Raw genomic sequence first — 18801 nt, 5'->3', positions numbered from 1 at the left:
TAATAATTTACTTTGGCATGTGTGTTGTTTATATTATTAACTACTATGTGTCTTTTATGTATAAGGGATGATATAGATACAAGTAAAAGAATGTGTGAAAGAGAATATTTTCTTTTACTCCCATTATATAAATATTACAAGATCTGTACTTTCTTTGGTAGATTTATGATATAGTACATAGTTTAATCAAATACAAACTATTTAAAAAAAATTATTTTCTATATTGATTTTAACAAATGTAATACTTTTACATCGCTTATGCAAAAAGATCCCCAGTTGTCAGATAAATTTATTTGTAAATTAAAAATAAAATTAAACAACCTAAGTAAGAAAAATTATAATAAAATATGAACTAATTTCAACTTACGAAAAACATCTGATTTTATTTTGTCGAAGTGTTTCCAGATATACTTATCGAAACATTCTCTTACTCAGACATTTCCATAGATATGGCAAAGCCCTTAATTTTTTCCCCCAGTCTACATCTACGATGTGATCATGCTAAAGGGTGAAGAAAACAATTTCGATAAATCACACAACTGATAAAGAATCAATGCTTTCTATTCAGCAACTCCTCCTCTGGCAACCACAAATTTGCATGTCCTCGGGGAGCCTCATTTTGAGCATCACCATGAACAATCCTTAGAATCTATGATCTATGGGATATCAAAGGTGCAAGAAAGACATAGATTCAGGACTTGAATACACTAAAAGAAAACAAAAATCTTGCATGTGAGAGAAAGCACAGATTCTCTTCTTTTGCCTCCATTGTTAAGTAGATTCAGCACCCAATTCTTACAAAACAGCACTCAGTCTTGTCTTTTCTTTTCCCCCTTTGATGATCATGAGGATCTTACCCCAATTTGCCACCTGATGCCTACATGAATTAGTTATCATCAAGAGCTACAATGGTAGGAATTTGACCATGGTTAACAAAATCAATTTTATTCAGCCGTAAGCAGCATAAGACTTGCTCTGGCAGTTCCTCCTGCTTCTGTGCCTGTCATTCATACAATAACTGATGAATCAAAGAACTGAGTCTTTTATCTGTCTAAGAGAGTGAACAGTTAAGACCATATTATACCTGGATAGTTAAGCCTAAATTAAGTACAACATTTTTTGTACGGTCTCGAAGTGAATCAAGTGCTTTCCTTGATATAAAGCTAAAGCGATGTATATCCAAGTCAATCTCAAAGTAGTTATGTCCCTGCAATGAAGAATTGAAGACACATAATTTAACAGCTGAAATACAAGGACATAAAGGTTTATTGTATTGCATGATAATTAAATTTAAAGACAAAAATTTGTGTAACCTTAAAGAAACTATGTTGAGGGCGTGAAAGCACTGGCTTTCCATTGTAGGAATGAATAAGCTTTTTCTCTGCAGAATTTAGCTCAAGGTCCTCTGGATTAACTACCCCAGCCAAAATTTTTAGCCTTTCACCAAAGGGAACCAAGTTTTCCTTTGCAAAGCCTTTCACCTTTTCCATCTCTTCATCTATTAGTCTCTGTGAAAACAATACTGTTAACAAACTGAAAAAAGTAAAGTAGCCAAGTGGGAGCCGCTGCAGCAAAACTATGTAGACATTCTATACTACTACTACTAAAACCAAGAATTTATAGAACGTTGATAACTGGGTTATATATCATGAGGGTAATCAACCACTGGAAACAAAGTCTAATACTCTAAATCAGGGATCATTTGATGGTAGGGAAAGAACTATTTAATATGATACAATCCAATGAAATGTTGAAATTCTATAGTCCAGGAAGCAAATTAAGAAAGCTGTGAACGGTTAAAGATTTTTTTTACTTGAAAATTCCTTTTAGAGGAAAATTACTGTAAGCATACAGATTTGGGATTCAAAAGATGCAATTATTAACGAGAAGAAATAAATACCTTGATGCTCTCCTGAAAGTGTGGAGAAGTATCTGTATCAAAATTCTCAGACAATTTAAAATATAATACAAGGCTCAAGCCTTCGCCATCAGCATCACCAAGGAACACTCTAGCAGGATATGTTGGCAACTGAGACAAAAAGAAAAGGAACATAATTGAGCTATGTAGCATTCTTGTACGTTGTTCAAACAGAAACACAATGTGTCAATATCCACAAAACCTAGTTAAGGTGAAGTTATCAGTTGATTGAGTTCAGAAGGAGCAATATGTGGTTTGAGATGGAGAGTGAACCTGTATATTAACAATTAGAAGGGAAGGCACGTTCTCATGTTCTTTTAGAGGCGGAAGATCAAGATGCTTAGCAATGTGATTTATCTTCCGGGGACAGGCAAATAAATCAACACCTATTGGTTCATAAGGGCTAAAACCTGGAGCAGGACACTTCTGCTTATCTCTGTATAAAAGAAGTTAACAGTATCAAGCTAAACCAAAAGGAAATCAAATGATTAATGGATATAGATTGCATAACATAAAAAAAAGATTGACCGATAAAATTTGCTGACATGCCTGAAATAATTCTCTCCACGGAGGCTGAAAACTGAAGGTGAAACCACGGACCAGGAACCAGGGCATGGCTTCTCTTGAGCTGTATGTAGAATCTGAAGCCCAGCTCTTGGACGATACAATCTCTCGGATGCACCTGCCCATTCACTCATTTATTGTTATTATAAGTCCTCTAGGTCTAGATACATAGATAGCTTATATCATCATATTTTTTTAATATTTTAGTGCTTTGACCAGACCAAATAATAGCTAAGAAAAGACAATTGTTCAGTTGAATTAAATACAGATTACATTGTCATGGTTGAACAAGGAAAGCTCCAAAGCTTTAAGACAATAATTATTATATGTTTTAAGATTTTCAAGAAATAAAGATCTGAATAGTGAAATATTCCCGACAACCACTAAAAGTTTCATCAAAGGATTTCTTATTCACAGAAAGCATGGAATCTGCCTGTTGCTGTTTTCTTTGTACATACACAGAATGCATTCTTATTGTTACTACCTTTAATGGAGCTTTCATTACATCCTGAATCTGCAAAGTATGATTCATCTTCAAGCTGAGCGTTCGGGGCACTTCCCAAAGCATTACTAACAAAGGGAAAACAATCTGTTGGCCACAAAGAAAGAAAAAGAGAAATTTCATGAGCATAACAAAGTAACAATGATAAATTAGTGACAAATTCATGATATAAATGCATCACCTCCGAGTACACTAATGAAATCGTCATCGGATTCAGACTCTATAATGCTAACTGAATCAAACCAGGCATCCTCATTGTTTTTTCCTGCAAAATATAATAGATCATCATTACTATCAAAGTAATCTATGTCCACCACACAAATCCAATTCCATCAGAACATCTTCAAAACTTCTCCAAGAGCAAAATAGAATCATAAATCGCACCAAAACAATATACTACAAGTCTCATATCTCTTAACTGCTTTCATTCCAAGGAGGGAGGGAGGGAGAGAAAAAACATACCATTGAGATGTTTTTTGCTATGACTTTGATAAAAGTTTTTGTTAGAAACATCAGATTTGAGGCAAGTGGCTGGAGCACCCTTCTCAAAGTCCATAGAGTCAGAAAAAGGAAAGTCTCCCACACGGCTTCCAGCATTGCTAGGCCTTCTCACAGGCAAGGCAGCGGGTGAAGTGGAAACATTTCCCTTGCGTTTCCTAAAATGTTTCTTTTCTCTTTTATGGATATTGTTCCTCTTCCTGTTTGGATTGGAGGCACAGCCTCCGATGACTCTTTGTACAAATCCCCCAATCATTGTTGTCAACTTATAATGAATTCAGGCCCAGTGATAGATCGATGAATTTATTAGTGCATGAACTGGATGGACGATGCACAAATAGATCGTTTCTCACCCCTAATCTGCTAGATATATATATATATATATATATATATATATATATATATATATATATATATATATATAATGCACCTACTTCTATATTTGACATGGACCTCGATCCATGGTAAAACAGTGATCACCTTCTTTTGATAAAACCTGAAGAATGAATATAGAGTTGAAAATATACTATTCATTAATAAGTTCCTGAAGGAGAGAAAACAAAAATCCAGAGTTAATCAGTGTCAACAATTTTAGACCAAACTTCATTGTGCGTGCTATTACTCAGCCCAGTTTGATTCCTTCAGACTTTTTTATTCAATGTGTTTTCTCTAAAATAATTTCACGCCACTTAGCTATCATTGAAAATATAAGGCGAAAATAATAGAAAGATTGCACTGGGAAGGCATGCATGCATGAAGGAATTGAGTAGGATCACAGGGTTGAAACAGAAACACAGAGAACGTAACAGAGAAGGGTCATGATCGTTATTTGTGATTCATAAAAAAAATGTGAGATAGAGAGATAAAAAGGAAACCTGAGAGGGAGAAAGTTTAAAAAGCACGAAAGAGGAATCGCCGTTCCTGCGAGGAACTTGGATTCCTCGGCAGTTCTTCCTTCTCCTGTCTCAGAATCAGAAGGAAGGAACCAAAACACAAACAAAAGCGAAACAAAGAGATTCCCAAAATAAAGAGACAAAAATAAAATTTCAGAACTCATACCCACATAGTTCCTTTGTTTTCGGATCCTGAAATGTTTGTAGTCTTTATTCCTCTCCTTCTAAATCTCTTCATTTCATCTAAATTAGATAAATAAAATTAAAATAAAATAAAAACCATAAACTGAGAATGAAAAGTTTATGGATCAATCAAAGCTCTACATCCAAAGTCTTTACCATATAGAGAGAATAGAAACATTAATTTTTTGCGAGTATTATTTCTTATATAATGATTTTTTTTCTCTAGGTAAAAGTTAGACCGAATAATTTAACAAATTTCAATTACTTCCATAAAAATAAACAAAGTGGGATTAATAATGCATTTGGACCACTATTATTATTGATATCGGATAAGGAAAAATATTGATGATAAAAAAATCTTTATAAAGTTATAATGAAAATCTTAATAGGTTATGACAAAAATATTTTGGTAAAAAGTAATAATGCCGTCACATAATTTTTAATGAAAAAGTAATGATAATATGTCTAAAAATTCAATTAATAACATCATATGAAAACACCATAAATTTAAAGTTCAAAATATAAAATATCAATAAATCATAAAATAAATGTATTAAGTTTCTTTCTAATCATCAGATTCTTCTTTAATTACAATATAATTGTCTTCAATGTTATCCTCAAATGGTGCATATCTTTCTTCATCTTCCCCTTCTGAGAGACTCTTGTCAAAGTTAAGTAATCTTTCAAACTCGGAATTAAAGTTATCACACAATTCATTTTGAACTTGAATTTGAGTCTTCTCATTAACCTTCTTGGTTTGTGTTCGAGTTAGAGTTGCACTTGGACCTTTCTTAGAAACATGGGAAAATCCAATTACAATATCACTACTTGATGGTTGCTTTCTTTTATTAGTTTCTTATCTCCGTGTATAAACTACTGGTTTTTCGATACCTGAAGCTTCATAACAGGTTCCCGATTAAGAGTGGGATCATCATAAAAAATCAACTAATTACCCCTTCTTCATTATCGTTATCATCATCAACTTCTCCCATTAACCACTCATTATATTCATTAATGTCATTCAATAGAATAGGGTCTATTTCATCCCTAATATCGTATCTTTTGAGCAAGTTGTTGATTATACTTTATGTAAACCAAATCATGCAATCTTTTGTGATCCAGCCTATTCCTTTTCTTTGAATGAATCTTTTCATTATGAATAAGTAATATGTGAATTAATTTCTTTCTACACTTTACAAATATGATAATAATAATAATAATAATGAAATGATTAATGTCTCATTACTTGCTAAAAAACACTCCAATTTCACTCACATCCCGATGAACTACATGTCAAACTTAAAATCTTGATTGCTAGCTTTTGTAAATTGGGAGTTGCATGCCTATAATTCTTCCACCATTGAGTTACATAGTCATAAAATTAACTTAGAATGTAAGCATTATATCTTAGCACAATTTAAAAAGTGTTTAAGTGTCTAACCTAGGGTTGTGGTCTTCCTTGATTCTTTGGAAAAATCATCACCAAAGAGCCCATTTGCACTCTTATAAAGAGACAACTCAATTAAATTTTTTGTTGCACATCTTTACTTGGCACCAACCTCTTGCTGCAATCATATAATCCATTTGTAACTTCCAAATAATATTCCATATCTGGGTTGGAATAAAAGAACTTTGGGTTCAAAAAGTGACCAACAGCATATAAGGGACGATGAAGTTAACATGTCCATCAGTTATCAATGATTGTAAAATTGTATTTACTTTCATCGCTCTTGAATGACTTCATTATTATTTCTTGGCTTTCTCCAACTCTTTATATATATATATATATATATATATATATGTATGTATGTATGTATACATAATTATATATATATATATGTATGTATATGTATGTATGTATACATAATTATATATATATATATATATATATGTATATGTATGTACATAATCATATATATATATATACATATATATATATATATATAATTATGTATACATACATACATATACACACATATATATATATGTATGTATGTATATGTGTATGTATGTATACATATATATATATATATATATATATATATATATGTATACATACATACACATATACATACATACATATATATATATGTGTGTATATGTATGTATATATGTATGTATATATGTATATATATATATATATATATATATAACCTACAGCTGTTTTTCTTTCCCCATCCACTAGACGAAGCACATGAATAAGAGGAGTCATGACTTTGAAAGTAAATACTACTTGATTCCAAATTGAAGACATAAGAAAAAATTGTATAGCCTTCTTCCCCTTGACTTCCTTAGATAGCTTGTTATTGTTCCATTCATCAAAAATGAACATCTTTCTCAAATTTCCCTTCTCTTGATGCAACATTTTGTAATGATAAATAAGAGGTAGAAAATTGTGTAACAACATGTCTTAGTAATTCCCACTTATTTGTAAATTGTCTTAACAAACTCAAGGTACTAGAATGGCTATAGATAATGCCAACAAGACTAACTCCTCTTTGAATTGTCTTCTTTATCAAAGGAAATTTTCCAATGTCCTCAAGCATCAAATCTATGCAATGGGCAACACAAGGAGTCTTATAGAGATGGGTTATTTTCTCTTCTAAAACTTACCAGCCAATAAATAATTCATTATCTGTTATAACTTGAACAACATTTTCTTCTCCAATTTCTTCCACAAAGGAATCAAGCATCTCGAATAGTTTTTCTCCTGTCTTCACAAAGTTTGAATCATCAATGGACTTGACAAACATTGTTCCTGTAGGGGAGCTCACCAAAAAGTTAATCAAACATTGTTGCTTTTAGTTAGTCCATGCATATGACATAATAGAACAACCATGTTTGCTCCATTACAATTTATGATCTTGCAACAACTTCTCAATGTACTCACCTTCCTTGTTGAGAAGTGGAACGCTGATTTCATGATAACTAGGAGTGGGTAAATTGGGTCCATAAGCACCTATGGCATCAATCATATCTTGAAAACTTTTCAACCTCACAAGGTTGAATGACAAGCCTGCTTGGTACCAAAATCAAGCAATATATTGATGAACCAAGGTCTTTAAATTCCTGTCACATGCCTCTTTGATGTTAGTTTGCCTTAGTTTTTCCTTTTTTCTCTTATATATTGTAGCAATTGGATTTCTATAAAACATATCAATTGGTTCTTTTCTTCCACCACCATTTCTCCCTTTTATCATTGCTAGCCGTGGAAATTTCAACTTCATCTTCACTCTCATGGTTATCATTGGCTACACTATATCCAAGATTGACGAAGGAGTTGTATGTTCTTTCCCTATATAATTTTCAAAGTTGTTCTCTCACATTTTTCAGAGTCTTGGCGCAAGCAGTGACATTGCCCTTCTTTGCCATTAGATGTTCTTTTTCTCTAGTAAATCCTCCTTTCATAACTTTCCCACAATAATTGCAAACAGTTGTATTTAAATTTGATTCATCCATTAAATGGCAGTGTTTCCAACTCAGGTCACTTCTATGAGATATTCTTGAAGTATCATGATCATTGGCCATTATTGTTGCCGGAAAATAGGTATATTTTTTGGAAAATAATTATAGTGAAAGTAGAGAAGTAGAAAAAAAAAACATACTTGGCAATGACCAATGGCGATGGTAGCCGGTGGCAGCTGTTGGCGATGGTAGCCGGTGGCAGCTGTTGGCGATGGTAGCTAGTGGCAGTAGTGGTTGGCATTAACTGCAGTACCGTGGTGAAAGAATAACGTGCTTTGCTATTTTGGGTTAAAGAAAAGTAAGAAAATTTTCAAGTAAAAAGTTTTACTACTATGGTTGCAGTAACTTAGGTGAAATAATAAAATAGGATAAAAGAATGAGAGTGAATGGTGAGAAATTTGCACAAGTTTGTTTAAAGAAATATTTTAATGGGCCAGGCCAAATTTGTTAAACATTGGAAGAAGTATCAATTTAGGGTTTCAAGTTATCTTCTTCCTCCCACAATGTCGTCGCTACCATTCTTGACAATTTTTCTCTTCTCTTCTGTTCACGATCATGGTTTTTGTTTTTGAGTTCAATTTTTTCACCACAACTGCTACATCATCGCCACCTACCATGCCAAAAGTGGCCATCATAGGCCGCCATGAAAAAACTAATTCGCCTCTGCCTTGTTGTGACAGAAAGCTGGGAAACTTAATAACACTAATTTGTAGATAAACATATGAATTAGAAATTAAAAATATTTTTTTAGATAATGTATAATATAACTTATTCTCATACATAATTCTACCGTTAATGGATCTCTTTAAGTCATTCACTAGTATTTTTTTCTTTAAATATTTTGTCATGTCAAATTAACTATGATTTTCAATATTTTTTCATTGTTACTGTGATTTACAACTCTAATACCACTCTGTTGATATTTCATAGGTGTAAAATTGTGAATACAAAATTTACATCCAGTAAAATATAATTTGGGAATTAAATTGGTCTCTATTTTAGTTTTTTTTTCAATCTGTTTGATTATATTTTGTAGTATATTCAAAAAAATTTAAGTATCACATTTGAAAGACATTTTAAATATTGAAAAGACCATGTTAAAGCGAATACAAATCCATATCATGATTTGGTTATGAATGCCCTTTATGTTAGACGAAATCCAAATATGCAAGAGGTGGGAAATGATCTAAATTCATCTGCTAAGAAAATTTTAAATTATTAAAGAATGTTGATGAACCTTCATGGGATGGTTGTAAGAAGCATACAACAACAATAACAAAACTCTTAAACTTGAAGACAATGTTTAACATGAATGTTAGTTGTTATGATCAAATGATTTCTATGATCAAAAGCATGCTTCTAGATTAGAAAGGTTGCCTGAAAATTTGTATAGGGAAAAGAGAATGGTGAATGAATTGGGATTTAGTATGAAAAGATAAATACCTGTCCTAATCATTGTATGCTACATTACAAAGAAAATAGTGACAAAAATGTTTGTTTGGTGTGTAAAGAACCACGAGTTTAACCCAAGACTACAACAAAAAACAAGGATGTGTCTTACTCGGTGTTAAGATATTTCCCCATTATTCCAAGACTTCAACACCTCTTTATGTGTGTTGATACTTCAAAATATATGCGATGCCATGCAGATGGAGTACGTCAACATAAATTAATGATGTCGCATCTAGTTGATGCAAAGTATTGGAAAAAATTTAAAGTAACTCATCCTACATTTGCTTTGGATCCACAAAATGTTAGGCTTGGACTTTTGCATATATGGTTATAATCCATTTTGTAATTCAAGTAGCTCATAGTCATGTTGGCCGGGTTTTTTAGCACCTTACAATCTTCTTCCAAGCATGTGTATGAATATATGGCATTGGATAAAAATAGGTGGGGAAAATAGCAAAGGTAGAGTCTATGGCATTGGTCACAGTTTGGATATTAGGATTATTTCACATGTTTCATCTGAAGGTCCCTCTTCCCAAAATCCAAATCAAACAAATGAAGAAATCACTACATTAGCTATACAAATATCTAATTTGCAAGAGCAAGTAAAATCACAATTGCAAACATAGACTGATATGCAAGCATTAATGCAAGCACAAACAAAAATGCAAGCAGTTATGCAACAACAAATATAGTCTCTTAAGAGAAAATTATTGTCTACTTTAAGGAAACAAGAATGAAGATGTGTCTCAATGAATCCAAAACTTTATTTCTATTTTTTGTGTTGATACATTACTTTTTGTTGATATATTCTAATGCACTTGTGTCCTAAAATCATGATATACTTTGATCATTGCAAGATTGATTGTCTACTTTCCTTTTTCAATATGTATTCCAAATATTAGAGTTGTTTAGACACTCTTGTGAATAATTTATTTTCTATTTCCGTTTTCCTTATGGGCACAAGTTTATGGACTTGATCTATCATGGAGAGTGAATAACTATGAAGTAATTGCAATTAACAAAATAATATTTGTGAGGGATTAATAGAATTGCGACAAATTAGTTATAAATTAACAAGAACTGAATTGCGACAAATTAGTTATTGATTAACAAAAAAAAATGCAACAAATATTAGCCATGAATTAGCCAGAACCAAGTTGAAATAAATTAACTACAAATTAGCGAGAACAAAATTGTGACTAATTAGCTACGAATTAACGAGAGCACAATTGTGACAAATTAACTACAGATTATCAAAAATAAAATTACGATAAATTAGTTACATATTAGCGAGAACAAAGTTATACAAACTATTATAAATTCTAAGCTTTCTCACTTTATTTAGTAAAAGATTAAAGACAAATTAACTCTAAAATAACAAAAATTATATATATATATATATATATATATATATATATATATATGAATTTATCTACAAAACATTTTCTAACAATTTAATAATTAATTTATAACAAAAATTGTTAACGAGAAATTACTTAATAAATTTTCGAAAATTAATATGGAACTTTTTTTAGTATATGATTTTATTTATTTGTCTTAATCATTGTTGTGGATATACATTACGATTTGAAGATCTAAATTAATTAATATATGATTTTAAAAGTTACTTTATTACTTTAATGGATTTTGGTACAAATTTCATAGCTAAATGATGAGGTATATACGAAAAAGTTTGTTGCAAAAAGTATGAAACTTAACTACTGTCAAATCGAATATTTACGTCTTTAGATTTAGTATTTTAGGTCTTATAAACTTAATATTTAAGTCTTACGAAAAGTCTTAAATAAAGCACCCTACTGTCATATAGTCATAGTTTTAAATTCAAGAATTGAATATTGCATCAAATCATAATTCTGAAGAAAAAACAAAATATTCATTTATGACAATTAATTTATGAAAATAATATATATATATATATATATATATATATATATATATATATATTCGTAACTATTTAATAACTATATTACATATATATGATTATTTTTCATAACTTTTTTTTATGCATATATTATATTTTTATCAATAAGAATTTTTACTTTTTAAATTTTGGAACCACTTTTGAAAATATATTTTTTATATGCTTAGTAATATTTTTTTTATTTTAATGAATTAAAAATTTAATTTTTATTTTTCATTATTATAAAATAAAAAAATGATACATATACGTGGGGCTGCATGAATTTTCACTAATATATAGGTTATATATGATGAGAACGAATTAAAATAAAATAAAATAAAATCTTAAACGTTTATTAAGGAGATTTTCTTAGTGCCCTGTGAGACATGATTTTGCCAATTCAAAAAGATAAACGCAGTTAGCAGCAGTGGTGGTGGCAGGTAGCGCCAGAAACCAAAAAGCAAAAAGTAAAAAGGGTGGGTAAAGTATTTTCATAATCACATCAAGTAAAAAGTTTCTCTAACCAAAATATTTGTATAATTAGAGATCATAACACTAAGATTTTAAAGGAAATAAATTTTATCTACAAAGAGCCAGAAGAAAATAATTTAATTTTTATTTTAACTTAGAACACCTAACTTTGTTCTAACTCGCTGAGCTGTAAAAGAGCTTTTTGCAACCAATAAACAAACCACACACCAAAATCCAAACAAGACCATACCTTTAGTCCAGTTTTTCCTCACTAAAACATTCTTTGAAACCAGACAAAGACAAAAGAAAAAGCTTCCTCTGGACACACTTCACACCCACCACCATTATCCTCATTCAATTCTCTCTCTCATTCACATCTCTTTCCATTCGCTTCAACCTCCTTTTCTTTGTCCTTCATAAAAACTCTCTCATTTTTCATTCCTTTCTTCCTTAAAAAACGTGAAAAAGTTGGCACAAAAACAAAAATAACTGTCCCTTGTTGTTGTTCTTCTTCTTCTAGTGTTCTCTGTGTTCTGTGTTGTTCTTTTTGATCTTTCAGTTCTTCCTACTCAGAAGTTTTGAGTTCAACTTCAAAGTAAACAACTATGAGGAAACATGGATGGCAGTTACCTTACCACCCTCTTCAGGTACTTGCGAAATTTGATTCCTTTTCTACAAAGTTTTTCTCTTTGTTATTCATCGTGGAAAATATTTCTGAAGGTGGTGGCTTGTGCTGTGTTTTTATCTCTGGGCTTTGCCTTCTACGTGTTCTTCGCTCCTTTTGTTGGAAATAAGACGTATCAGTATATTGTTATTGGCCTTTACTCACCGCTGGTAACTCATCTTCCTATATCTCTGCCTTTTTTGATATATAATATTCTCATTTTCTGCTTTCTAAGTTGGTTTGTGAAACGAGTGAGATCTGTGACTTTTCTTTTCTCTCGGATTCTTGTGTCTGGTTTCTTTTGTAAATCTGAATTCTATTCAAGTTTTCTGGTTGCTTTTTATTATATGATCTTCCTCTCTGTTAAGATTGTCGTGTATAGTTCAGTGAAGGGTTCTATGGAGCAGTCTCTCTACATGATAAGTCTATTTCCCTTGTACATTTTTCACATCCATTTTAAGAACACGCGGAGTTATGACAAATAGCCATCACGAGACATCTGTGAACTACATTTCAAGGATTTTTTTTTTTAATTCTTTGGATTATTTATTAAGTTAAACTTTGTTTAACCTGAAGTGATTTGTATTTGAATCACTTCTTACTCATTCTTCATTTGACCCCTACGTGTAATATATTTTTGTTTTGGTTTTTCTCCCTATATGTGCCACATATTCTTAATTGATATTTAATATATTATTAATTTGATCCCTAGTTGCAAGGGGGCATATTAAAATATGCTACATGTGTAAGGACCATGAGACTGTCTTAGATGGGATATATATATATATATATATATATATATATATATATAAGGGGTAATGTTGACAGGGACCAAAACAGTGACACTTTTCTTTTTTCTTAAATTTCCTCTTAGAACTATATTTGTGGTTCTATTTTCTTGCTCCTAAAACATGATCGAAGCTAGTTTGAAATTTCATAATTTAGTGAGTAGAGATTTTATTTTAACATAGGGCATGCTTTTCAACATATAAGTAAATTCTAATTATAAGATCACACACATACATGTGTTCTATTCACCTAAAAATATGAACTGCATGATGATATCATATAATAATTCTATTGTTATGAGAATTGTGTGTTTAATAGAAAGTTATAGGTGTTGAAGTATAAAAAACTTACACTTTAAGAGTGAGTGAAATCCTTACCTATATATCTGCAGTTATTTTGCTGATAATTGCCTTGTGTAGATCTTCGTTTATGTCAACTAAATCCTATGTCAAAACGAGACACCGTAGTGGAACAACAGAAAACTCCATACACTATTCAATACTTTAGTTTTATGTACTCACAAACAATTCTCCAGAGCACAATATTATCAAGTTTTAGAACTATCTATGTATGCAGATATGCATTCTATATTCTCTTATGTTCACCCCATTTGTGAGCTATTTACTATGTGATTTCCCTATGAAAGACATCATAGTATGGTGATATTTCCTCTCTTGCCAGATTACTAGTGTCTTTGGACTGTACATTTGGTGTGCAGCATCAGATCCAGCAGATCCAGGGGTTTTTAAGTCGAAAAAGTATCTCAAAATCCCAGAAAGTAAAAAGCTTGCTGAAGTTAAGAATTCTAAATTAGGTGAAGAATCAACTTCGTCAATGCATGAAGCATATACATCAACAGCTGGAGTTAATTATGTGGAAAAGGAGGGATTGGGAACAAAAGGGGTTTCAAAAAATGCTTCGAATTCAGCGGAGAAGAGTACATCATCATGTTCATCCTGTGTATTCTTGGTTTCTTCTCCTTGTGCTTATATCTGCAGCTGCTCAAGTTTAACCGAGAAATCTTCAGACAAACAAATAAGTGAAGATGGTATGTTCTATTGCAGTTTGTGTGAAGTTGAGGTGCGTAGAAGATTTTTGAACTAGAAATGTGTTATCCCTTTAAAATTACTGTTGGACTTTATTCCTTAATATGACATGTGGGGGTGAAAGAATGCCTTGACATTTGTGCATGGAGAACTTCATAATTACCTTCTGTTACAAAATCATGCTTACTCTGCAATTCTTAGATGGTATGTCACTGAAGAATAACATTGATGTAGGTTTTCAAGTACAGCAAGCACTGTAGAGTTTGTGACAAGTGTGTAGATCACTTTGATCATCATTGCCGAGTATGAGTATATATCTTACTATTTCTTTAGTTATCACTCGAGTTATGTTCTGAAGGACTGTTGCTACCTTGGTTTGCAGTGGCTTAACAACTGTATAGGGAAGAAAAACTACTGCCAATTTTTTGCGCTCATGGTTGCTGCTATGCTCTTGGTAAGCAATATTGTCCATCTTAATCCATTAAAATCACTAAAAGAGGATCTTAAAGTGATTTTAATGGATGAAAGTTTGTTTTAATTGATTGAAAAAGAGTGTTAACCAATTAAATCGTGATTTTAATCAATTAAATTATTCTTCTTTGTACTTCCAGCAACTTGAAGAACATTATAATAGATTAAAATTGTTTCTAATCCGTTTAACACTTTTTTCTGCATTTAACCTTTAACAAGACAGCTCAGAATGAAATTTTTCTTTCACAATCTATGCCTGATCAAAGGCAAAAGAAACATTTACACAAGATTAAACACGAAAATTACAACTCAAAACACAGAGATCAAACAACCAAACTACATCAAAATCACCAAATCTTCAACCTTTTGTATCAACACTCCTACGTAATTGGAAAATATAATTCTGATTGAATCATCAGTGTTTGGAAGTCAACCTCTATTGCCAAAAAAAATCTTTCAACTTTTTTACCTTGTCTCCGTATAAAGAGTCAACTATTTCTGTTTGAACCATCCCAAACCTGTCTTAATAACTTTTGCAACATGCCATAACCTATAGAGCATCACAAGTATGGATTTGTATTTCCTAGTCATTTTCATTTTGACTAACTAATGACAGGTCTATACATGATTTTTGCACATTGGGATTGAGATTGCAGTTTATTCTTCAATGGTTGACTGGGATACTAGTGCTTATCTTCTGTTTTGTCAAGAGGAAGCAATTTTCTGTGGATATATCCTCCAAGTTAGGAACCAGTTTCTCTTTGGTTCCCTTTGTTCTTGTGGTGGTGAGCATTCTCCCTCTCCCTCTTATGTGATTACTATATTTCTCTCGTAATGGTTATATATTCTTCTGATAAACTGACTTATTTGATAAAATTCTTTGAGACTATTTCCTGATGCAGCTATTCTTATTTTCACTTGTGAAATTTTCAGTCCATCTGCACCATTCTTGCAATGATTGCTACCTTACCAGTTGTTCAGCTTTTCTTCTTTCATATCCTCCTCATTAAAAAGGTAAGTTTGGCTGCTGTTTGGTATGTTGATTGTTCGTTTAACCTTTGTCACATAACTTTTTCTGTTTAAACCGGCCATGTGTAGTGGTTGATGGTTTAGCCTACATACTTCTTGTACATGCAACAATTGACAAGACTCATCTTTTAGTTCCTAGTAGGTGATAAAACATTTTCCTCGGTGGAAGATGCATGTTTATGTCTTAATTCTCAGACAATGACAATATTAGTTTTACTGCTAAACATTATCAATCTATGTTCCTCAATCTGAAGTGTTAATAGTTAGTTTGCTATGTGATTCAGGGACTCAGCACGTATGATTACATCATAGCTATGAGGGAGCAGGATCAGGAGCAGCAAGGTAACGGAGGTCAGCAAAGTCCACAAATGTCAACTGTTAGCTCATTTACTGGATTGAGTAGTGCAAGCTCCTTCACTAATTTACACCGAGGTGCGTGGTGCACACCGCCACGCCTCTTACTTGAAGATCAGGTAACATTTTTTCAATTTAGACTTGCTTTATATCTATGTTCCTTGTTTCTGTTTTCTTATGCTTGGATGCTTTTCTGCTTAAAATGCCTTTAGGTATTACCATCCCTGCAAAAGACTCTTGCATTTGAATGGTTTTCATATCTCGTGTATATCCAAAGAAAATTTATTGTTATGGAAAACATGACACATATCAAGAGTAGCTTCTTGGATGGTTTTTGATATTGTGCAGATCATGTACAACATGGACTAACCTTTCACCAACTGGAAAACTAAATTTATGAACTGTTAAGCTTGATCATTTAGTCGTTTCTAGATTGTTACTAATATTTTCATTTCTGTTCTTTCTTTCGTTTGCTGACGTTTTCATTTTTTCCTTCTCTTTTTGGGGTGTCATCGGTTGTAGTTTGATGTGGTGCCCCCAGACACAGGTTCTGTTAGTTCACTGGGAAAGAAGACAGTGAGAGAAGATCCGTTAAAGAAAAAGAATCCCGGAACAGTAAAAATTAGTCCTTGGGCATTGGCACGCTTAAATGCAGAAGAAATTTCCAAGGCTGCTGCAGAAGCAAGAAGAAAGTCCAAAGTTCTGCAGCCTGTAACAAGACAGGAACCAGAAAGCAGTTTTGGTAGCAGTGGCCGAAAAATGCTTCCCAGAATGGAGAACAATAAGAAGCGAGCTGGTAAGCGGGTTCATCTTCTTGCCGACATGTCTATGGAATCTCTGACAAAAGATTCTGTCAATAATGTCGAAAAAGGTTTGAGTGGCATATCTAGATTTGCCCCTCTACCGTTTGAAGGACGCAGAGGATTTCAGACAAGTAAAGCGATTTCGAGCCTAGCGGGGGGATGGTTCCTTCATCACCTGAAAGCAGTTTAGACTCTCCTGATATTCGGCCTTTTGGGGTGTTCGCTTCGGGTGTTGAAAAAGCAAGACAAGTTGCAGGGCCTTCAGCCGCTGATGCTGCTGCAACTCTGAAGGAAATCCCTGTGTCAAGTTCAACTAGTGATGGATATGAGGCTTCTGGTGGGGAAGACAGTGATCGCGTTGTTCCTAGTAGGATTGTTCAGAGATCTACAAATTGGAGTAATGTTCTTTTCAGAGCTCATATGGATGAAAGTGCCATTAAAATGCCTGAATCTTCATCCGGTGTTGTTGGTCACAGTAGAAAATTGTGACCCCTTTTTGTTTTGTTAGTCACATCCAGTTTCATTCTTTGACGTGTGAGCAATAGGTTCTTAAACATTTAAGATTGTACTCGCAAATTTTGAACCTTTTAATCATGTGGGAACCAATGTACAAAGTTTCATGTTGATTATAACTGATCAGTTGTAGCTGTTGGTTAAGTGCGGTCGGTCTGTGTAGAATGCCCTGCTATTTTTATCATGAGAAGTACATGTTGCTAATTTTGGGAACATAATTGTTGTCTCTACCTCAAACTCCAAAATGTTACAATTGTTTCTTTAGGTTGTGTGTAACAGCTCTTTCCAAACATGTTCTTCTCCGACGAGTTTTGCTATGTCTCGAATGAGTTCAAGGCCATATGATAAGTAAGTACTGTTTAGTGTGTATTTAAGTAAATATTAAAAGAAGAGGTTCGTGTAAATAAAAATGGTGTAGAGTAGCAATATATTTGTACATTTGAAAATGTAACCCAACGTCTATCCCGTAAGTGTAGTTATATGTGTGCAATGCGCTTAATTCACTTGTTATTAAACATTCTAACAACTTCATTGCTTGTTTAAACTTTTTTTTAGAAAAGAAAAAAACATTTTAATAAAATAATAACGAGTGATGATTCTCTTTTTGTCTCACAAACTATGAAGTTATAAGAAATTTTAATAATATCTGAAACACTAATTATTTATCTTTTTTTTTAAAATAAACTAATCGATAACCTGAACACTAAACAATAAATTTATTAATGAGATGATTTTAGTAAATTATTTTAATAAATAACATCTATTATTATGTTTAAAAATGTAAATATTCAATAAACAAATTTATTTTCATATGTAGGCAAGTTCATCTAACTATCAATAAATACATGAGATCTGAAATTTCGGCTTTAAGAAAGGATGGATTTTGGAAAAACAAGATAAATTAAGACATGTCTTTTGCACATTTAAGCAAGTTAGCTGAAAGGATACTCTTTCAAAATGAATCTGCCACCTGTTTTATAAAAGAAAAAGTATGCCACTAGTTCCATCACCCATATTCTAAGAATAATAAAGATCATATCTTCATCTGTACTCTGATCTCCACTTCTTTCAGACTATCTTAATCTTTATTTGTCATCACAAATCAGCGTGGCCAATATTTTGTTTCAACTTCCCACAACATTTATACAACAAAGTAGCACACACTCAGTCAGACAACTACAATAGAACCTTTCTGTCTTTCAAAGACATTTTCAAATACAATTATATTTTCTCACTTATTTTTATCATCTCGTTTTATCATTTTC

The 18801-nt window shown here is 32.2% G+C and overlaps 1 protein-coding gene and 1 pseudogene across 1 annotated transcript; one reads left to right on the top strand and one right to left on the bottom strand.

The window, feature by feature from the left end:
• Window positions 1-509: 509 nt before the first annotated feature.
• Window positions 510-3833, bottom strand: LOC114176969. The gene is made up of 9 exons (XM_028062171.1): window positions 3447-3833; window positions 3166-3249; window positions 2967-3071; window positions 2468-2600; window positions 2192-2354; window positions 1901-2029; window positions 1314-1508; window positions 1085-1207; window positions 510-1000 (listed from the first exon to the last, which is right to left on the bottom strand). The coding sequence occupies exons 1-9, from the start codon at window positions 3736-3738 to the stop codon at window positions 887-889; spliced, it is 1338 nt and encodes a 445-aa protein (XP_027917972.1). The 5' UTR covers window positions 3739-3833; the 3' UTR covers window positions 510-886.
• Window positions 3834-12130: 8297 nt separating this feature from the next.
• LOC114178520 lies at window positions 12131-17749 on the top strand (annotated as a pseudogene).
• The last annotated feature ends 1052 nt before the right edge of the window (window positions 17750-18801 follow it).

The sequence above is a fragment of the Vigna unguiculata genome, chromosome 3 (assembly GCF_004118075.2).
Source record: "Vigna unguiculata cultivar IT97K-499-35 chromosome 3, ASM411807v1, whole genome shotgun sequence".
In the NCBI taxonomy this organism is placed as follows: domain Eukaryota; kingdom Viridiplantae; phylum Streptophyta; class Magnoliopsida; order Fabales; family Fabaceae; genus Vigna; species Vigna unguiculata.
Note: the sequence above shows the minus strand (reverse complement) of the source record. Positions and strands in the feature narration are given on the sequence as shown.